A 24,285-nucleotide genomic window follows, 5' to 3' on the forward strand; every position below is an offset into this window, starting at 1 on the left:
ATGTATATATAATTATAACTGTAATAGCCATACATAATCTTCTACCATCCCCCTGAAAACAAGACTAGAGAGATGCCCAACAATAAAATAAAAATCCCACACTTGGACAGTATTAAGATGCTTGGAAACTCTAACCCTTTTGCTTTTACCTACCTAAATACCTTAGCCAAATCCTTGATAAACGTGCAACAAAAGCCAGTCCCCAAAGACATAGAAGTTTACAAAATCCCTTGCCTGGATTGTGACCAATCTTATATCGGTTTTACAGGCAAGTCACTCCCCCCAGAGATTAATACAGCATAAACGTTCAGTTAGGTACGGACAACAGAGCTCAGCTATTTTTAACCACATAAATAACCAGAATCACAAAATAAACTGGAATTTGTCTCGTTTAATTTAGAACAGCAATTGTCAGTTCAAAAGCTGGTTGGTGGAATCAGCTTTGCTTAAGCAAAGAAATACGATTAACCTTTTAAAAGGCACTTGGGATTCAGATATTACAGATAAAATCTTCCTCCAACCAGTGATTGAGAAGATTAAAGAGAGTGTCAACTGTAGTGACGTAATGGCTGACATATGGACCTTCTGGTATAAATACTGCTTTTCTGTAACTTTTTCATTTTTTAGTTTCCTATTGTAGTTTTTTAGTTTCTGTTTTAGTTTATTATGGCATCAATAACCTAGGTGTTGTGATGCCAGTTTTGGTAGCTGTAATCAATCAGTCTTTTAAAGTTAATCAACCAAATTTCATGATGCAAGGGCCAGATCGCTGTTTTTGAACACAATAGTGACATGGGAACTGGAAGAAGAAATCTAGGAAATTCTGAAAGGTGACAATGAAAATGTAGAAATTCATGGCTTTTATGTATGAGAAAGACTGTATTACAAATGTGGTAGAAGAAGAGAGATGATGTTTGCAGAGGTTGGAAAATAGGTGTAGTTACATAATGGAAAGGGGAAAAGAGTATTCATGGTAGTTAAATACATAGAAGTGGCATATGTGTACCATGGGAAGGTTCCAGAATTCATGGAGACAGTGTATAGATGAGGACCAGATCCAAATGAGTTTTGTGGAAAGTGCACAAAACAGATAAGAGTGGGAGGAATTCAGCAGACAATTGCAAATGGTTATGTTGACGATAAGGTTCTTGTATGCATTCATTTTCGTTTTTGGCTTATATGTTGTTGAATTATAGTTGTTTTGATAAAAAATTTTGAAATGACAGTTTTTCATCTCTGTTGAAAATGATACTTAAGTCCATACCTATTTGTTGTCTATGCTTTGTTTATTTATTGCTTGGTCAAGTCTTAATAAAGATGGAATCATTTTTCCCTACTCTTGCAAACTTGAAATCAAAATGCTATTGCTTCCATAAGTATTCATGAATAGCAAATATTACTAATCCTGTTATTCAGGAGCTAATGTTCTTTAAATAGCATTACCGATGCCGTACTATTAATTCATTTTAGGTTTGCCTATTTTTTTATGATAGTTGAGTACTAGTAGGAGAAATAAATAGGTCCAGTTAATAATAATGTACTGTTGAGTTTTGACCAAGTGAGGGCATAATGCTATATTTTCATCATGGAATATATAAAATTTGTGTTGTAGAGTTGTTCAAGAATTGAGAGATATTATGAGAATGTTTTACCTGTTCTATTTTCTTCCACAGGTCTGCCCAGAGCGTATTGATCTTATCCACAAAAATTATCGAAAGCTGTGCAATCTGCTTGTTGATGTAGAAGAGTGGGGTCAGATAGTCATCATTAACATGCTGACTCGCTATGCCCGCACCCAGTTTGTTGATCCCAATATTGGAGTAAGTGATTAAGACAAAACTTTGTGTTTGGGAAGACTATACTGTAAATTGTATGATAGTATTTAGCATAGGACTGAGTTTACTTTTAGTCATGTTTCTTTCTCTCAACTCTATTAAGTTCAAGTACCTGATTTGTTTCAGAAAGACATTATTTGAATTTTTCCACTTGTCAATTGAATTTTTTAAATTTTATCATTTTTGATAGCGTAGTCGCTTGTTTCGTCCTCAAGGGGTTGCCTTCCATGGTTTACCAGAGCTCCATGGTGACCAGACTAATAACAAAGAATTCTCTTCTAGTTGGTCTTTTTTTGGCCAGGTATTGTGTCGTAATGATTAACATTATAACACGTAATGGAGTATATAGTGGACTCAACGATAAGAGGGCACTTTTCCTTATATTCAGCGAAGCTGAGCCCAGTTTTTCCAACATCAAAAGAACTTGCAAGAAAGAGAAGTGACTATTGCGCATCCGCCCTCTTGTTTACAACCAGGCCGTTAAAAGACCAAGGAGCCATTATCTCTCTTTGGTCTAAAGCCAACGGTTCACGTTGTTACCAGTGCTCCGAAAAAAGTCTTTTTTCTACGTTTTCGTTATCATGGATCATGGAAACATCAAAAATAGCAAGATAAATGCTGAATATTAACTTCCAGTTAAAACAAGTTTTAGTTTTAAACTTTTGGAATTTATAATTTGTATTAAAGCTGGAACCCGGCTCGTTGATTGCTAGCCTAACTAGTTTCGTAAAACATTGATTGCTACCTAGTTTTGTAAAACGAAAATTATTTGAAATTCTAACTAAATGTTTTAGCCAAAAGAAATGCTCCACAACTTATTATTAATATAGAAAATCCTTTCATATACAATGTCTACAATAATATAGGCAGTAAGTGAGAATAATTTAGATTAGTTTAATAGTGGCTGTTGTCTGTAGCCTATGTCCTTGGATTACGTATCCTAAGTGGCCTACCTTAGACCGAAGACCTAGGATCAGATAACAATAATATCTGGGCAAAGTAAATCGATAGCTTAACAATAAGGCTACATATTAGTATAAATTTTTTCCCTTTTATATAAGCCTGTGCACTTAAGCATTATTAGCTAAATAATCCAGGACTAGCCTAGGCATTACCTTATATCAAGTTAAGTGATAACTTTTCATGAAACATCCCATTTTTGGACTAAATTGTTAGCCTAGACCATGTGACGTAGGACAAGATGAAATCGTAATCTGTGCTGGATGAGATGATAACCTTGCCCCAAGGCTACATACTAAAGTAGGCTAATTGTGTTTTATGTAACTCATACACCTAAGTGTGAATTAAATAATCCGATTAGGCAGTAGCCTAGATTAGAGTAAGTCGTAGCCTGGCTATAAGGTTACACATTAGTGATTGCTGTTTTATATAGTAGACCAAATAGCCTAGGATTGGATATAAACAACAACCTTGGTTAGACAAAACATAGTTGACTAATATATAGCCTAGCCTATACATTTAAGAGTGATCTATAATAATATGGATTAGGCAGTACCCTATACTAGGTTAAGAAAGAACAAATAAGCCTCAATAAAATAACCTAGTTTTTTACGACTCGGTAAGGTTACATGCTAGTAGGGTCTTAGGTAGCCTATATCCTTAAATGTGATGTAAATTTAGAACAGGCAGTAGCCAACCATATTGAGTAGGAAACCCCTTTTAAGGAATACCCTACTATTATCCTAAAACAGTGATGGCCAAATATCAGATGAAAGGGTAGTCTCAGCCACATAAAGCAAATTATAAGAGAATTGTTTTCTGTATAGTTTATATGTTTCAAGTTGTAAATAAGCCTTGAATAGGTTACGCAAGAACCTTCTAAGAAATCCGCTATTCTTAGCTTAACGTAGATTATACTAGAATTATTACCCTAAGCTATATAAAACAGTAGTTTGGGTTAGTTAAATTAGTTCATAGCAGTTAGTCTGAATGGCATGACAATTGGAATTAAAAATTTCACTTGGCCATTGCAAAAGGGCTAACAGTGTATAAGTAATACAGCTTTATACAGGTATGAAAACTAACCTAAACCTTAGTGGGTTTAACATAGATAATTATTTAAATGTATTATAACTGCACATTTCTAATCAAGTTAACCTGTAATATGGAAACTGTATGAGGAACCACAGACGTGTCCCTCACTTAAAAACAAATAATACTAACTAGGTTCTAATAACAACTTGCTTTATATCACTACAGGGCCACCATTAGGCAGGATCCTCAGTTCAAGTGTTCTGTAGCAAATTGCTTGGTTCACTTTTTGCCAGTGGGTACTGCCCACACCACCTGCCATGAGCATAGTCCTTGTAAAAAACAAGGAAAATTTGCTTGGTCGCCAGATGTGAGCGAGATTTGTAGTATGCTCCTGGCAGCAAATTTTAAAGACAAAACAGCTCCTTTTAAGGTGTCTCAATGGGTCCTAGGGTTTGGTAGGGGTGAGGAAGAGGGAGATTATATCTTTCCGGCAGAACTCCAGCAGGAGATATTCAACCCTTCCTCTGAACATCAGTGTTTGGGCCAAAACCCAGTAACATCAGTCCCCAATACCTCCCAGGTTAACCCGCAGAGGAAGTAGAGGAATCTTTACATGGAGTTGACATTCTTATTAAAAAATATGAAGTGGACATTGCCATCGAAATGGCCCTGCTGAACCCAGAAGGCTCAGGGACACAAGTTTTAGCTAGCCATGGGAGAAACCTTCCAGAAGTAATTCTATTCCCCATGCAGCTATCGTTGCTGAATAGGATCTTTCCCCCAAAAGGGATACTGGGATCCACCTAACTCAAACTGAAATGTCTAAATTTTCAGAGGGGTATAGTAACTTGCCCAGGACTTCTGCCCCTTGATTAGCAGGCAATTACAGTTCAGTTGCTGAAGCTCAGTTAGATTGTGCAAGCTCCCCCAAAAGGGATACACAGTTTGCAGCAAGTTCCCCAAAAAGGGATACACAGTTTGCGATAAGCTCCCCCAAAAGGGGGTACACAGCTTGCTGCATTTGGTCAGTTCCATAAGGAAATCGAGTACCATCAAAGATGCCCTTGCCACAGAATGGCAATATGTAAGGGACATGAAGCATGATTCTGAAAAGGAAAGTAAGTCAGTCATGTACGCACCAAAGTGCAAAAGTACTACATCCTGTAACTGAAATGTGTGTAGATACAAATACTGCTCAATCAAGGTCTGATGTTAGAATTCTGATTAGAAACAACAAATGGGTCAGTTCAGAATACAGAACTTCAGACCAAAATATAATAGGGGCTCCAATATTCACCCCTGATGATACTGATAATCCTTGGCGAGACGCCTCAATGTGCACTTTCCCTCCCGATGGCAAGTAGGTAATTAATGAGAGGAAAACTATGATCAAAGTTGTAAATGTAGAATTTACAAGTGGCAGCATTCCCTAATACAGAATGGCACCTGGTACCATCTTCACCAGACATGGAGAAACCACTAACAGAAATGGTTTTCTTACCTATACCTATAGCATTAAAAGCCATAGAAATTGCCCTTTACTAGGTCAATGAAAAATGGATCTCTACTTCCATTTTGAATAAGACCCAAGTTGCTCACCAAGTAACCCCAGCCCTCTGTCCCTTCACTTTCAAAAATATTAATCATGTGAAGACAGATTTTCAGAATTGGTAGTGACTGAAAACAAGAGACAATGGCAGAATTAAAACCATCTGCCACGATCATCCCAGTTTCAGAAAATTTCACCAAGGAATGGGCAAATCATCTTTTACCAGGTCAACGAAAAATGGATCTCTACTGTACTTCCATTTTGAATAAGACCAAAGTTGCTCACCAAGTAGCCCCAGCCTTCTGTGCCTTCACTTTCAGAATTATTAATCATGTGAAGACAGATTTTCAGAATTTGTAGTTGAAAATTTTGCTAGCCTAACCTGTCCTTCAATGATTCAATTATGTGATCCACTTACCTGTTCACATTGTTCTTTTTTCACTATGCAATCTCAGTTACGACAACAAAAACCACAAAACAGACTTAAACCCAACTATTATCGACCTAACCTTCAGAGAGCTCTCTCTACCATGCCACCATTTTTTCAACACTCCCACCCCCATTTATTTACGTTTTTCTCCCTCCCGCCATTTTTGTCCTATGATTTCACAACAAGAAGATACTTTTTAAACATAAGGAATGCTTTGCTATAAAAACGTCTTACAAAATTAAGTATGTGCTTTCTTTTTATACGTTTTGTAATGCCCATATAACTTCACCAATCCAGAAAATAAAAATAAAATAATGATTAACTTATAAAACTAACATATAATCACACTTATCTCCTTCTCCCTCCCCTCCAGCCTTTTCTTATCCTAATCCCCTCTAATCTCCATTATTCTCCAATTCTTTACCCTCTACATAATTCCTAATGCTTTCCCCAGAAACTCCAGCTTTGGTCAATATATCAGCTATTTGATGCTTTCCTTTTATCCATCTCACCTCACTTATTTCTCCAGATTCTATTGTTTCCCTTATTGCTGCAACATCAGTTTTTAACCCTTAAACGCCTACTGGATGTATCATACGTCGACTAAAATTGTCTGTTGGGTGCCAAGTGGAAATTACTCAACGTCGACTACAAAAAATTTCAACCTTCACAGGTCAACTTTGACTCAACCGAAATGGTCGAAAAACGCAATTGTAAGCTAAAACTCTTACATTCTAGTAATATTCAATCATGTACCTTCATTTTGCAACAAATTGGAAGTCTCTAGCACAATATTTTGATTTATGGTGAATTTTGAAAAAACTTTTTTCTTATGCCCAACAAGGTAGTTTTTCGGCTGAAAATTTCATAAATTCTTTTCGTCATTTTGTCGTAATTTTTGCACTGTTCTATATTAGCCGTTACATAAAGTTTTATGTATGAAAATGTGCAATTTCATGTACAATACAACAGAAAATAACTCATGGTTGTAGCTTTTATCAGTTTTGAAATATTTTCATATAAATCACGATAACTGCCAAAATTTCAACCTTGGTCAATTTTGACTCGACCGAAATGGTCAAAAAACGCAATTGTAAAGCTAAAACTCTTACATTCTAGTAATATTCAATCATTTACCTTCATTTTGCAACCAATTGGAAGTCTCTAGCACAATATTTCGATTTATGGTGAATTTTTGAAAAAACTTTTTCCTTACATCCGCAGATTACCAGAAATTCTTTAAATCACGTTGTCGTAATGTTTGCACTGTTTTATATTAGTCGTTACATAAAGTTTTATATATGGAAATGTGTGCAATTTCATGTAGAATACAACAGAAAATGACTCATGGTTGTAGCTTTTATCAGTTTTGAAATATTTTCATATAAATCACAATAACTGCCAAAATTTCAACCTGACTGGTCAACTTTAACTCAACGAAATGGTAAAAAAAATGCAATTATAAGCTAAAACTCTTACATCCTAGTAATATTCAATCATGTACCTTCATTTTGCAACAAACTGGAAGTCTCTAGCACAATATTTCGATTTATGGTGAATTTTTAAAAAAAACTTTTTTCCTTACGATCTGCGTCTTTAGTAACTCTGCCGAACATCTCAGAAATTCTTTCGTCATGTTGTCATAATGTTTGCATCGTTTTACATTAGTCGTTACATAAACTTTTATATATGAAAATGTGCGCAATTTCATGTAGAATACAACAGAAGATAGCTCATGGTTGTAGCTTTTATCAGTTTTGAAATATTTTCACATAAATCACGATAACTGCCAAAATTTCAACCTTGATCAACTTTAACTCCGACTTCGAAATGGTAAAAAACGCAATTGTAAGCTAAAACTCTTACATTCTAGTAATATTCAATCGTTTACCTTCATTTTGCAATAAATTGGAAGTCTCTAGCATAATATTTCGATTTATGGTGAATTTTAAAAAAACATTTTCCCTTACGTCTGTGCGGTAATTTCCGAACATCTCAGAAATTCTTTCTAACTCGTTGTCGTAATATTTGCACCGTTTTATATTAGTCGTTACATAAAGTTTTATATATGAAAATGTGCGCAATTTCATGTACAATACAAAGAAAATAACTCATGGTTGTAGCTTTTATCAGTTTTGAAATATTTTCATATAAATCACTATAAATAGAAAAAAATTCAACTTTTGGTCAACTTTAACTCGACCGAAATGGTCGAAAACTGCAATTGTAAGCTAAAACACTTACAGTCTAGTAATATTCAATCAATTAGCTTCATTTTTCAACAAACGGGAAGTCTCTAACACAATATTTCGATTTATTGAATTTTTGAAAAAACTTTTTTTACGTCCATGCGTTAAATTCATGCATCATTTTGTGATAATATTTTCTCTGTGTTGCTTTGATCGTTTTACAATTTGTTATATACCAAAATCATCGCAATTTAGTGTACAATACAACTAAAAAAATTAATTCATTAGCTTTAACCGTTGTGCTTACAGCACTGATTTGTATACAATTATATAAGAGTTTTTTTGAGCTATCATATATTCCAATATTTATATATGATAATGATATTTTTTCATTTCTGATGGTTGCATACTAAACTTCAGGCAATGACAAAAAAATGAGCCAAAAATGAACTCTTAATCTTAAAAACTAAGCGTGCTGTGATTTTTGAAAAAACTTTTTTTTTCCACATGGCGCTAACTCAGAGAAAACGCCGCCAGCATACGGGAGACGTTTTTGTAAATAGAGGCTCGGCGTTTAAGGGTTAATCTCTTACTACTTACTCCAGTACTTGATTTTATTGCAGTCATTAGGGTTTTACTATCAGTTTTCACCAGTGCTTTTAATTTTCTCCCTCCTACTATATCTTCCCACAAATGTTTGAAATATATCAATCCTTCTATGGCCTCCCCCACACTTAGAGCTTCTGCTTCAATGGTGGAATTTGCTACTCTTCTGGATTTTCTGGATTTCCACCATATGGGCTTCTCATACCATCTGTCAATGATATCACATAACCTAGTTGAGTCTGACCAACTTCAATATTCCTGAATGAAGCATCTGCATAGGCTTCCCAATAAATCTTTTCTTCTTCTAACTCACTTATTATCACTTCTCCCATTATGCTCTTAGTTTTTCTCACTATTTTAATCAGCTTTCTCATATTTTGAGTCGTTCCTTCTTTAAAAGCTTTACTTAATTCACTAACATCATATGATATTTCTGGCTTGGTATGTAGTGATACCCAATTCAACTGTCCTACCACTGATCTATATTCTGTTAACTCCTTTTGTCCTAGTACTCTATTACCTGTAAATCTTCTGGCTTCTGGTTCTCTTATAGAATTTATATACTGCCACTGATTAAGGCAAATTCCATTTTCCTTTGCTCTACTATTACTCCTATATACTTAAAACTTTTACTTTCTTGTTCTCCTACTTGCAATTTCCCAATTGTTTCCTTTAAAAATCCTTCAGTTCCTCCATAGCAAAAATCATCTACATGTGTACATAAAATACCGTTCAATTTATTGTCTTTCTTTCAAAAGAATATATTAGGTTCTAATCTACTTCTCTCGCCTTTAAGCTCCTCCACCACTTTTACCACCTTACAATACCATGCCTTTGCTGCATCCTTGAGCCCATAAACAGTTTTCTTCAGTTTCCATAATCCACTCCAACCATCTTCACTAGGTGGTTTTAAATATACCTCTCATTGTATTTCATCACCTTGTAGATATGCAGTTTTTACATCTAACGTATAATAATTCCAATCTTTCAGTTTTATTACTGTCAAACAAAATTTTAAAATTTCAGCATTGCATGTAGGAGCATCTTTTTCCCATTCAGCCATTTCTTCTTCAAAACCTCTAGCTACCAATCTTGCTTTACATGTCCTTTTCCCCCCTTTTACCTTTTCAGTTACTATACATCTTGTAGATACAGCTTTTTGTCCAACATCATTTACCTCCTCATATACCTTGTTTTCTCTCCAACTTTGTAGTTCTTTTTCTTTAGCTTCAATTACACTTCTGTTTTCGAATCCTAGCAAAACCTCTTCTTCATCTTCAATTTTTTCTACATGACTATAATCTCTTAAGTTAACCCATCCCTTGTCACCTGACTGTGAGTCTTCTGTATTGTACGAAACAGCCCAAGATTTGCTTGATCTTTTCCCTGCAAGACTCAATATAGTCCACTCTTCTACTTGTCCTGTATTTTTGTTTATAGATCTAACTCTATTTCCCTTTCTGAATTTGGGTATCTCTTCTACTAACTCATCTTCTATTACCTCACTTTCTTCTGTTACCTCACTTTCCCCTTCATCTTCCAGTGTTTCTTCTGCCAAATCTCTTTCTGTAGTCTCTTCTATATCTGCATTCCTTCTCCAGCCAATTATCATCTCCTTTCCTTCCTGCCCATGTATATTCCCTTCCTTTGATGCAAGGGATTCATCCTTCACAGTGTGTTTTGTCTGTTTTAAGTATCTTCTCTTTTTCTGGTGAGAGTCCTAGTAACATGTATTCTTGCTACTTCTCTTAGAGAATCCCCATGTTTAACTACTACTGTTTTTCCTGATGCTCCCACTACCTGAGCAGGTCCTCTCCATTCATTTTCATTTTCTCTTATAGAATACCGGAGGTCTCCGAGACTGCTTCTTCAAATTTATGTTCTCTGACATTTTTATTTAGAGCAATTCTTATTTTATTACAAGACTCATTTTTGATAAACACTTCTCTGGCCTTATGCATTGTATTCAGTGTATCCCTTACTATGCTTTCTTCCATACCTTTCTCTCTGCTTGCAAGACTTGAACTTTCTTCTCTCATTAAATTAGGCAAAGAAGGGTTTTTCCCAAATACTAATTGGTTAGGGAGAAACCACCATTATTTATTAAGCAGTTCCAAGCACTCACTACCCATCTTAATGCTATGGACCAATCCACTTCCTCATCATCTTTCATCTTTCTTAAGCTTTCTTTGATTATGCCTACTGTCTTTTCACACAATCCATTGCTCCATGGAGATTCTGGTGCTGTGGCTAATACTTTAATGTTCCATCTTTCTGCCATCCTCCTTACTTTTTCATTTTGAAATTCTCCCCCATTGTCTGATAATATTTTAGAAGGTGCCCCAAATATAGCAAACCACCCATCAAAAAGTGTCTTATAATAGTTTCTGGTTTCTTGTCTTTTATCCAAAAAGCCTGGCAATACCTTGTTGCCATATCTACCATTACCAAGAACTTTCTCTCTTCTGTCTCTCCCACATCCATTGCTACAACTTCATTAAATGTCTTAATCCAAGAAAATCCCACTACCGGTTTAGCTGGGTTTCTTTTATATCTTTTACATACCTCAACTTGCGATTAAGTCCGTTAGTAACTTTTTTATTTCTTCTTTTTCCTTCTCTCTCAAACCATCACTCATTGTGCTTGTGTTAGCTTCCATATTCTATCTCCACTTCCGTGGCCAAGTTGTAGATGTAACTTCATCATTGCACCTTCAATTTCCCTCAGACTCTTTCCCTTCCAACCTTCTAATAATAATTCTTCTTCTACCTTCCTCCTCAAAATTGGTATTCTTAAATGGCCCCGTCTGTCTTCTCGTAACTTTACCTTCATTTCCCCTAATACTTCTATTTTAACATAATTCTCTTTTAAATTTATGGTCATCCCCATTTTACTCATGGTATTCTTACCTATTAACCATGGTACATCACCCTGCAAAATTTTTGTCTTCAAATAAAACTTTTTGTTTTTCAGTATCACCAGTATTTCCATTACTCCTTTCAACTTGTATGATGACTCACCGAAATTAAATACTTTATTAGAGTCTTTCTTAGTATCATTCATTCTCCTCAAATCTTCCTGTTTCAAACCCACAACAATGCATGCTAGTCACAGTTCTCCACAAACTGTTGACTTACATCCTGTGTCTAAAATTGCATCAACCTCTTCCCAAGATTCTTCTTCTATTTTGCTAACTTCTCCTATATAAAGTTTTTCTTCTTGTCCACTTTCTGATTTCTTCTTATTTTGGAAATTCTGAGGACAATCTCTGGCCCAATGCCATTCCAATTTGCATATAGCACACAGTGTTACTTTCCCTTCTCTATTTAAAGGATTTCTTCCACGTCTTCCTCAATTCATCTTTCCCTGATATCTTTGGTTTTTCCACCCTTTCCCAAAATTCGCACAACCTTCTGATCCTAACCATTCCCCCTCCCCTCTATTCCCTAATCCCTCAAATATTCTTTTCATTATTTGTGACACTGTTTTATATTCCAACTTTTCTCGACCACAAGCTGCTAATACCATTTGTTTTTTATCTTCTTTGAGATTCGATTGTTCTAGTACATGAAAACCTTTTGCTTCCCCTTCAAGCATGCTTTTCCCTAGTGCCTACTACACTCTGACTCTACCTTTTCATACCTAATTATAAAATCTCTCAACTTTTCACTAGATTCTCTTTCTATTTTAAAATAGTTTTTCATTTTACTGTATCTTTTAGATACACTTCATCTAGTTTGGATAGGATTATCTTTGAACCCTCTCTATCCTTAAGTTCATCTCTATCTATTCCTTCTGTTACTTCTAAAGCTTTCCTTTTTAAGCTCATTCTTATCTCTATCCCCGGATATTTCACTTCTCCACACACCACAAGCCAATCTTCGACTTGTCCTCTCCATCCTTTAAAATCGCCCTGTGCCCCGTCCATTTTTAATGAACCACGCTCTGCTACCACTTGAAAATTTTGCTAGCCTAACCTGTCCTTAAATGATTCAATTATGTGATCCACTCACCTGTTCATGTTGTTCTTTTTTCACTATGCAATCTAGCTTATGACAACAAAAACCACCAAACAGACTTACAACCCAACTATTATCGACCTAACCTTCAGAGAGCTCTCTCTACCATGCCACCATTTGTTCAACACTCCCACCCCTGTTTGTTTACCTTTTTCTCCCTCCCGCCATTTTCCTCCTATGATGTCACAACAAGAAGATACTTTTTAAAAATAAGGAATGCTTTGCTATAAAAACGTCTTACAAAATTAAATATGTGCTTTCTTTTTATACGTTTTTTGTAATGCCCATACCACTTCACTAGTGCAGAAAATAAAAATAAAATAATGATTAACTTATAAAACTAACATATAATCAGTAGTGTCTAGAAACAAGAAACAATGGCAGAATTAAAACCATCTGCCACGGTCATCCCAGTTTTGGGAAATTCCACCAAGGAATGGGCAACCCTTCATTATTACATTCTAACCCATTCTGTAAGGACCTGTTTGAGGAGTGTGTTGTGGCTCAACTCAACGAGCATACCCACCAACAGAATTGTACAGTCTATGCTTCTGGGGAAAGGGAAATTCAGGAAACAAAGAACCCAAAATTTCCTTTTACCCAACCTCAAAAAAAGGCTCAATTTGATAAAAAATCATACAAGCCTTCAGTCACCCCCAAAAATTTTTCCTCAAAAAACAGGTAGATGGTCAAAAGGAACAATTCCCTATAAAGGGACAACAACAACTTTAAGGACATCCTTTTTCACAAGGTCCAAAAACCATCTTATAAGGGAAAAAAGGAAAACATCTTATAAGGGGAAAAAGGAAAAACAGCACCTGGAATGTCTATCAAAGGCGAAGGCAGAGGAGGAGGCAGATACCAAGAGGAATTACATTGGTTGGGGGTCAGTTTGGATGACATCACAGACAATGGAAGTTTTCCCTGTGGGGGGACAGCATTATTTATATGTACAGAAAGGCCCTGTTAATTGGGCCCATAGAGAAACAGGCGTATATTCGCCACAAGTATGTCTCTTCAGTGTCCTCAAAAAGGATTCCTCCAAAAGAAGAACAAGCACATTGTTTGCCAAAAGTTTCGGATAATTACCGTTGCTTAAGTACATTGAATCATTCCAAAAAAGGGACTCAGACATTTTCTATAGATCTGAAAGGTGCACACTGGCACATCCCTATAGCTGTTTCCCTCTGCCCCTTCCTAGGGTTCCGGATAGGAAAAGATACACATGGATTCAAAGTCATGCCCTTTGGGCTAAACATTGCCTAAAGAATGTTTCACAAAATTAGCATCAGTATTCGTTCAAGAACTCAAGTAAAACAATATTGGGGCCCACAAGAAGAGTCCTTGAAAAACCTAAAAGCAATGGTCAGCAGACTACAGTACAGTCAAAATGTTTTATAATAAATTTGAAAACATCCTGCCTCACGCCCAGCAGACACTTTCAGTGGCTGGGACTATGTCGGGATACTCTTCACAGCCTTTTGTCTCTCCCCATCATACTCAAAACAGAATAAGGCAGGTCCTCGAAAGGTTCCTTGCACAGCCCAGGGTTTCCAGATGGCAATCAGAATGTATGATGGGCCTGCTGCAGTTCTCATCAGTAACAGATCCAATACATAGATTGCAACTAAAAACGTGAACAAATTCTGGCTATCACATGCAAGAAACAAGATGCAAGACTGACCTCATCAAAGGATTAAAAGAGTTGGGGAGATACTTCGGCCTTGGATCCGGAAGGAATCTCTGGCAAAACAGGTCACCCTGACTCCTCCATCTGTATGAGTTACAATACACAGGTTTGGAGGACATTGGGAGGATCATCAGGTGGCAGGGAGGTGATCAGCTACTCAGGAATTTTTATATCAGTTTCCTGGTGCTGATGGCTGTCTTTTTGTCTCTCAAAAAACTCAGACCTCCAGAAGAGAGACAACATAACTACTATATCCTACATCAAGAGGATCACGTTCACCTCCTCTCAGTATGTTAATACTAGCCATCCTTTGGATGGCACAAGCAAGGAAGTGGCACATCTGTAATTCACCTCACAAGGATCGCATTGTAATAGCAGACTCTCTATCAAGGAAAACGACAGCCTCAAGAGAGTGGATGTTGAACAACCACCCTTTTCAAACAATAGCCAGCATGCTTCCACACCTGGAAGTGGACCTGTTCGCCACATACTAGAATCACACTCCTAATACTGTATATGTGTCTCCAAACCTGGACAGTCAAGCAACAGCAAGAAGTGCCTTCCTAAAGACTGGAACAAAGGGAGGCTGATATCTTTTTCCTCCCTTGTCCCAGATTTCAAAGGTTTTGAGCAAACTTCTATCCTTCAAAGGAACAGTTTACTTAGTAGCCCCAAATTGGCTAAACCGACATTGGTTCCTATTACCTCAACAACAGATAAAAATATAATTCCACTAGCGTCTGCTGTTCTATCCCAAACAGTAAGAGGAAAAATTTTATGCATCCTCCTTTCTGAGCCGATACCAAGAGGAATTACATTGGCTGGGGGTCAGTTTGGATGACATCACAGACAATGGAAGTTTTCCTGTGGGGGGACAGTATTATTTATATGTACAGAAAGGCCCTGTTAATGGGGCCCATAGATAAACAGGGGTATATTCGCCACCAAGTACGTCTCTTCAGTGTCCTCAAAAAGGATTCCTCCAAAAGAAGAGTGATCCTCAACCAATCAGCATTGAACAAGCACATTGTTTGCCAAAAGTTTCGGATAATTACCGTTGCTTAAGTACATTGAATCATTCCAAAAAAGGGACTCGGACATTTTCTATAGAGCTGAAAGGTGCACACTGGCACATCCCTATAGCTGTTTCCCTCCACCCCTTCCTAAGGTTCCGGATAGGAAAAGATACGTACAGATTCAAAGTCATGCCCTTTGGGCTAAACATTGCCTAAAGAATGTTGTACAAAATTAGCATCGGTATTTGTTCAAGAACTCAAACAAAACGATATTGGAGCCCACAAGAAAAGAGCCCTTGAAAAACCTAAGAGCAGTGGTCAGCAGACTACAGTACAGTCAAAATGTTTTATAATAAATCTGAAAACATCCTGCCTCACGCCCAGCAGACACTTTCAGTGGCTGGGACTATGTTGGGATACTCTTCACAGCCTTTGTCTCTCCCCATCATACTCAAAACAGAATAAGGCAGGTCCTCAAAAGTTTCCCTGCACAGCCCAGGGTTTCCAGATGGCAATCAGAATGTATGATGGGCCTGCTGCAGTTCTCATCAGAAACAGATCCAATACATAGATTGCAACTAAAAACGTGAACTAATTCTGGCTATCGCATGCAAGAAAAAAGATGCGAGATTGACCTCATCAAAGGATTAAAAGAGTTGGGAAGATACTTTGGCCTTGGATCCGGAAGGAATCTCTGGCAAAACAGGTCACCCTGACTCCTCCATCTTTATGAGTGACAATAAACACAGATGCCTCGTTGACAGGTTGGAAGGACATTGGGAGGATCATCAGGTGGCAGGGAGGTGATCAGCTACTCAGGAATTTTTATATCAATTTCCTGGTGCTGATGGCTGTCTTTTTGTCTCTCAAAAAACTCAAACTTCCAGAAGAGAGAGAACATAACTACAGTATCCTACATCAAGAGGATCACGTGCACCTCCTCTCAATATGTTAATGGTAACCATCCTTTGGATGGCGCAAGCAAGGAAGTGGCACATGTCTGTAATTCACCTCACAGGGGTCGCATTGTAATAGCTGACTCTCTATCAAGTAAATGACAGCCTCAAGAGAGTGGATATTGAATAACCACTCTTTTCAAACAATAGCCAGCTTGCTTCCACACCCGGAAGTGGACCTGTTCACCACATATTAGAATCACAAGACTCTTAATACTGTATGTGCCTCCAAACCTGGACAGTCAAGCAACAGCAAGAGATGCCTTCCTAAAGACTGGAACAAGGGGAGAACGATATCTTTTTCCTCCATGTCCCAGATTTCAAAGGTTTTGAGCAAACTTCTATCCTTCAAAGGAACAGTTTACTTAATAGCCCCAATTTGGCCAAACAGGCATTGGTTCCTATTACCTCAACAACGGATAAAAAGATAATTCCACTAGCGTCCGCTGTTCTATCCCAGACAGTAGGAGGGAAAGTCTTACTCATCCTCCTTACTGAGCCAAGACCTTCATGTATAGATTTTTAAAAAATATCTATCATGATAATTACTCGCCCAACATTGCTAGGCACCTAGTGCAAAAATTACAGACATCATCTATCCGGCAATACCAGTCGGTATGGAAGATATGGTTAGATTACTGTATATCCATACTGAGAGCCCAGTTGAGATTTATATAGAAACACTTTATTTTTCTTATATACCCTTTTGAAGACAAATGTCTTGCTGTTACAACAGTCATGGCATACAAGGCTGCATTAATGGAACTCTTGCTTTTTGGATTCGGGATTGACTCCAGTATAGAAGTTGTCACTTCCCTTCTGCAGTCTTTTGCTCTGCAAAAGCCCACTCCCAAAAGGCTTCCAATTACTTGGTCCCTGAACAAGGTACTTAGACTTCTATCAACCCCTGTTCAGGGGACCCAGTACAACCACAACGCACATGCTACAAAAGGTGATCAGCTTGATTGCATTTGCATTAGAAGCTCTTATTAGTGAACTGGGCTCTCTTAGATGGGGACGATGCATCATGCAAATAGCTGACCATCAATTATTATTGTCCCCTGGCCCATCATTCCTGGCCAAGAATATGGATCCATTAAAAAGGAAATTCATTCTTATAAGAAAACTCAATTTAGCAGGTAAGACATTATGCCCGGTTCAAGCACTTAAGGTTTAGTGAACCCTCGCTACTTTGCGGTTCGACTATCATGATTCACGTTTGGATTTTTTCCATTACGTATGTATATTATAAGAGAAAATATATAGCGGATTTTCGGAAATTTCAAAAATAGTCGCGATATATGAAGACCCAAATATTTCATTAATTCCATTAATAATTATTAATATCTGCTAGTACTGTTGGTTCATTGCATTATGACATATAATTCAGTACAAAATGAAATTAAACAAAAAGAGAATGTGATCATACGATAATTCATTATAGTACTAGTAAAATTAAACTGAACATGAAACGCTAATCAGATGCAGCCTGACATTGCCATATTTGAATGGTGTAAGGCTGCTGATGGCTACATATATACTAATTATAAAATACAAATGTAATGAATGTGCATCTTTTCCATGAATCTTTTGTACTGCATCCAATAATATTGTTTGTTGCAAAAATCACATCTCGAATAAACCTATACTACTACAACAAAAAAAAAAGCATAAAATAGCGTAAAGTATATTTGAATTTGAAACTAGCATGTAAGATGGGCTGTGATTGGTTCCATTGGTGATAGATGACGAATCAGCTCCCAAGTTTTGTAATCTCCCCTGTGATTGGTGTTTTGACTGTTTCTCCGACCCGCAGCAGCTTCCCTTGTCTCTGACCGCAGCATCTTCTCGTACTGGCCACTTCATTTCCCGCTCTCTCGGTAGATAGATGCTGTTTACATTACCAGTGATGCGTGACAGTGTGTGTTTGAAGTTGAACTTTTTTTAACTTTGTTTAACCCTACAATGGCTCCCAAGCGTTCTGCTTCTGCTAAGGCTGGTACTGAGCCTGAGCATGTGGAAAATGATGACGATTGCTGAGAAGGTGACACTTTTTGATATGTTGAAGGAAGGGAGAGAGGTTACGCGGCCGTGGCCGCCATTTTGGAGTGAACGAATCCACTGTTTGCTACATTAAGAAGGATGAGGCGAAGATTAGGAAGACGGCTGCCATCACCTTTAGCAAGTCAGCAAAGCGAGTTGTTACGACTCATAATAAAACGAACGTCCGTATGGAAGGTGCTTTGTCAATCTGGATTGCCGACTGAGGAAGAAGAAAATAGCCTTGGATACGAACGCCATCCGAACCAAGGCTTTTAGGTTGTATGAGAATTTCGCGGCAAAGGAACCTCAAGATGATGGCGACCACGCTGAAGAAGAAGAGGAAGAGAAGACGAAGATGATGTAGATGAACCTCAAGCAGGGACATCCACTGATTCCCAGCCTCAGACACGACGTTTTACCGCCAGCAAAGGATGGTTCGCCAAAGTTTCAGAAACGCCGGCCTGAAAAGCGTTTCCCTGCATGGCGAGGCTGCTTTCGCTGACACGGTCGCTGCTGAAACTTACGCGAATGAGACGTTCAAGAATATTATCGCTGAAGGTGGATACAAGCCCGAACAAGTCTTTAATATGGGACGAGACGGGTTTGTTTTGGAAGAGAATGCCATTGAACTTTCCTGTTCAAAGAAGAAGCCAAAGCCTCTGGCTTTAAAGCATTCAAAGATCGTGTTACCCACGTGATGTGTGGCAATGCTGCGGGATTTTTGCTAAAGCCAGGGCTTATTTATAAGTCGAAAAACCCTCGTGCTTTGAAAAATAAAAATAAGAATCTCCTTCCCGTGTATTGGATGCATAATCCAAAAGCATGGATTATGAAGATGCTGACCTCCAACTGGTTCCACCAGTGTTTTATCCCACAAGTCAGTAAATATCTCTTAGAGAAGGGCTTGCCATTTAAGATCCTTCTCCTGTTGGATAACGCTGGTGGACACGCCGACTGATCTTTCGCATGAGGGCATTCAGGTTGAATTCCTGCCACCCAACACAATGTCCTTAATTAAACCGATGGACCATGGACCATTTGGAATGGGGGTTATCAGGGCGTTCAAGGCCCTCTACACGAAGAATACCTTGGCGGACCTCGTTGCGTGTGTGGATGCCGCCCAAGAAGATGAGGATGAAACATTCAATTTGAAGGCGTACTGGCGGCAGTACAAATTGCCACGTGCCTTCAGAACATCCAGAAGGCACTGCAAGAAATGAAACCTGCTACCGTTAATGTGAGCTGGAGGAAGTTGTGGTCTGAGATTGTTTACGACGTGGGCGAGGATTTTCGCCTGCCGAGATTCAACACTCTGCAGTACGGAAATCTGTGCAGTTGGCTGCGATAGTTGGAGGTGACGGGTTTGGCGACATGACGACGGAAGACGCGTTGACGAGTTGTTGGACTGCCATTCCCAGCCGCTGACTAGCGCAGACCTCGAAGGCCTGACAAAATCAGCCAGTGAGGAAGAAAATGAACCACAGGAAGAGACCCAAGAAGTTGTCGAAGAAACAGGCTTAACATTAGAACGGCTTGCCCAAGCTCTGCAACCTAGCGAAGGAGCTGAAAGAATTGTCACAAGAATGGGACGAGGATATGGTTCGTTCTCTGCAGTTCTGCAACAAAATCGATGAAGACATGACTCCCTACAGGATGCTCTTTGATGGAAAAAAGAAGCAGCGGCAGCAACTTCCGATCACAATGTTCTTCCAGCCTCGCAAAAAGAGCCAGTTCCTCCTGCTACTATGCCTTCGGAAGAAATTGAAGAAGTGTCCCAGGAAGAAGTTGAAGAGGTGTCCCAGGAAAAGACACCTCAGTCTGAAGAGACGTAAAATACAATCATTGGCTGCACAGTAGAAGACATCATCAGCTTCATCATCATCATTTCTACTGTGCAGCAAATTCATCGCCATCATCATTCAAGTTTTCTTCAACTTCTTTCATGGTGGGTACAGTAACAATCTTTATTTCTTTATATACTTTAATATTCTAACATTTTAATATTAGTGCCTGTTTTAGATTAGGTACTGTACATGCATTAAGTGTTCTGTACATTAAAGGGTGGTTTGTTAACAGTACATACGAGGAGGGCTTTATTGTAACTTCCAACTCTATCGTGGTGAGTAAAATACTGTACAATTGTACAGTATGCACCATAACAATCTTTCTATTTTTTTATGTTCACTTACTGTTTTATTGCTTATCATTTGTGCCTGTGTACTGTATGTACGTATTGTAGATATCTGTACATTACTGTAAAGGGTGGTTTGTTAACAGTACTGTGTAAAGGGAGGGTTTTAAAAGTCTGAATACATGTTAAATAAATACTGTAAATATGGTGTCCCTACTTCGCGGATTTTCAGCTATCGCGGCCAGTTCTGGAACCTATCTACCGCGATAAACGAGGGTTCACTGTACCCAGAAGTCACGGCAAACATCCCAGAAGGTCCTATTTACCTACACCCTAGCACAAACTGACCACTCTCCCTACAAAGGCTGAGAGTGATTGTAGTGTTTCTCAGTAAAAAAAAAAAATTCACCCTTTTTTCATAGGTCACATGATGTTAGGGAAGTAAGTACGTCGTTGGCCTTCTTCAGAAATGTCTCTTTCGAAGAAGTCTCCAAATGTACAGGGTGGTCATCAGTTAAATTATTGCCACAGGCTCAAACAAATTCGACTACACTGTGTATCAGTAGGTGGCATGGTTAGTCTTAACCCCTAGGTGCTACTGCAGAAAACCAGGGGTCTTATTAACCCTTTAACGCCGAAGCCCTATTTACAAAAACGTCTCCTGTATGTGAATGCGTTTCGGTGAGTTAGCGTGAGCGGAAAAAAGTTTTCTTCAAAAAATCACAGCACGATTAGTTTTTAAGATTAAGAGTTCATTTTTCATTTCCTGAAGTTTAGTATGCAACCATCAGAAATGAAAAAAATATCATTATCATATATAAATATTGGAATATATGACAGCGAAAAAAAACCTCGTATATAATTGTATACAAATCGCGCTGTAAGCAAAACGGTTAAAGCTAATGAGTTAATTTTTTTTAGTTGTATTGTACACTAAATTGCGATGATTTTGGTATATAACAAATTTTAAAACGATCAAAGCAACACAGAGAAAATATTATCACAAAATGATGCATGAATTAAGTTAGCGTGGGCGTAAAAAAATGTTTTTTCAAAAATTCACCATAAATCAAAATATTGTGCTAGAGACTTCCCGTTTGTTGAAAAATGAAGCTAATTGATTGAATATTACTAGACTGTAAGTGTTTTAGCTTACAATTGCAGTTTTTCGACCATTTGGGTCAAGTTAAAGTTGACCGAAAGTTGAATTTTTCTATTTATTGTGATTTATATGAAAATATTTCAAAACTGATAAAAGCTACAACCATGAGTTATTTTTGTTGTATTGTACATGTAATTGTGCACATTTTCATATATAAAACTTTATGTAACGACTAATATAAAACGGTGCAAATATTAGTTGACTAACGAGACGAAAGAATTTCTGAGATGTTGGCCAAGTTACTAGCGCGAACATAAGGAAAATGTTTTTAAAAATTCACCATAAATCGAAATATTGTGCTAGAGACTTCCAATTTATTGCAAAATGAAGTTAAACGATTGAATATTACTAGAATGTAAGATTTTTAGGTTACAATTGCGTTTTTTTACCATTGGGGTCGAGTTAAAGTTGACTGAAGGTTGAAATTTTGGCAGTTATCGTGATTTATGTGAAAATATTTCAAAACTGATAAAAGCTACAACCATGAGCTATTTTCTGTTGTATTCTACATGAAATTGCACACATTTTCATATATAAAAGGTTATGTAACGACTAATGTAAACGATGCAAACATTACGACAACATGATTGAAAGAATTTCTGAGATGTTCGCCGAGTTACTTGTGACGAGCGTAAGGAAAAAAGTTTTTTCAGAAATTCACCATAAATCGAAATATTGTGCTAGAGACTTCCAGTTTGTTGCAAAATGAAGGTACATGATTGAATATTACTAGAATGTAAGAGTTTTAGCTTATAATTGCGTTTTTTGACCATTTTGGTCGAGTTAAAGTTGACGGAGCTTTGAAATTTAGGCAGTTATCGTGATTTATATGAAAATATTTCAAAACTGATAAAAGCTACAACCATGAGTTATTTTCTGTTGTATTCTACATGTTTTGTGCACGTTTCCATACCGTTTTTATGTAACGACTAGCCTGGTTGCAAACATTACGACAACGTGTGTTGAAAGAATTTCTGCGTGGGCGTAAGGAAAAAGTTTTTTCAAAAATTCACCATAAATTGAAATATTGTGCTAGAGACTTCCAATTGGTTGCAAAATGAAGGTAAATGATTGAATATTACTAGATTGTAAGAGTTTTAGCTTAAAATTGCATTTTTTGACCATTTTGGTCAAGTCAAAGTTGACCAAAGGTTGAAATTTTGGCAGTTATCATGGTTTATATGAAAATATTTCCAAACTGATAAAAGCTACAACCATGGGTTGTATTGTGCTGTATTGTACATGAAATTGCGCACATTTTCATATATAAAACTTTATGTAACGGCTAATATAGAACATTGCAAAAATTACGAAAAATGACGGAAGAATTTATGAAATTTTCGGCTGAGTTACCAGAAAGACGTAAGAAAAAGTTTTTCAAAAATTCACCATAAATCGAAATATTGTGCTAGAGACTTCCAATTTGTTGCAAAATGAAGGTACATGATTGAATATTACTAGAATGTAAGAGTTTTAGCTTACAATTGCGTTTTTCGACCATTTCGGTCAAGTCAAAGTTGACCGAAGGTTGAAATTTTTTAGTCGGTCATCAGTTACGTTCATTGGCACCCAACAGACAATTTTAGTTGACGAAATGATACTTAACCAATAGGCGAAAACCAGGGTTAATGGTGAGTATGCTAACTATCGCTTGTAGAGGGGCGACAGTACTGCAACCAAACCCAGCATGCTTAGGTAAGCCGCTGTAGAACTACATCCTAAAACATAAGTTCATGTATAGTTTCTTGTTCCTTGGTATCAAAACCTGAAGAGTGTTTGGGATAAAGAATGGGACTTGAAATCTGTGGCTTGACCTCGGACCGGAAATGTTATTTCCTTTGGGGTGTTGGAATTTTAAAGTGAGAGCTATAGCCTTTTTCATCACCTGTCAGTTTCTTTGTAAAGCTCCTTAAGGTCGAAACAAGTGACTACGATATCAAAAACCAGGTTTTGACATAGGAAAAAACAATTTTTGGTAGTCGCTGTTGAGTCCTCAAAACCCTGCCACTTCCCTGACGAAAAGACATGGGATTTTGGCAAGGGATCAACCTGGATTGACCAACAGAGAGTAATGGCTCCTTGGTCTTTTAATGGCCCGGTTGTAAACAAGAGGGCAGATGTGCATGCGCAGTAGCCACTTCTCTTTCTTGCAGGTTCTTTTGACGGAAAAACTGGGTTCAGGTTCGCTAAAGATAAGGGAAAGTGCCCTCTTATCTTTTGAGTCCATTATATACTCCATCACTGTTATAATGTTAATCATTACAACACAATACCTGGCCAAAAAGACCAACTAGAAGAGAATTCTTTGAAATTAATTTGGTCACCATGGAGCTATGGTAGACCATGGACGGTAACTCCTTGAGGACTCGACAGCGACTACCAAAAATAGGTTTTTCCTACGTCAAAACCTGTTTTTTAACAGAGGCTCTCTCTCTCTCTCTCTCTCTCTCTCTCTCTCTCTCTCTCTCTCTCTCTCTCTCTCTCTCTCTCTCTCTCTCTCAACACACAGTATGGTAGGTGTGTTGTCCATTCAATACAATACCATATAACATGGGTATAACTGTTTTTTATATTTTGCCAAATAGAATAAGCAATATATCATTTAAAAATCCTGTACTTTGTACACAAAAGAAAGCAGACCTCTTTTTCTCTCTTACCCCCAAC

General features: G+C 37.6%; 1 protein-coding gene across 1 annotated transcript in view; it reads left to right on the plus strand.

The window, feature by feature from the left end:
• rb (adaptor related protein complex 3 subunit ruby) overlaps window positions 1-24,285 on the plus strand; it is an 819,028-nt gene that overhangs the window by 207,318 nt on the left and 587,425 nt on the right. The window contains exon 6 of the mRNA XM_067101830.1: window positions 1,674-1,820. Within this exon, the coding sequence (XP_066957931.1) occupies window positions 1,674-1,820 (147 nt within the window). The remainder of the gene's footprint in view (window positions 1-1,673; window positions 1,821-24,285) is intronic.

Source organism: Macrobrachium rosenbergii, chromosome 58 (assembly GCF_040412425.1).
Source record: "Macrobrachium rosenbergii isolate ZJJX-2024 chromosome 58, ASM4041242v1, whole genome shotgun sequence".
NCBI classification, from domain to species: Eukaryota; Metazoa; Arthropoda; class Malacostraca; order Decapoda; family Palaemonidae; genus Macrobrachium; species Macrobrachium rosenbergii.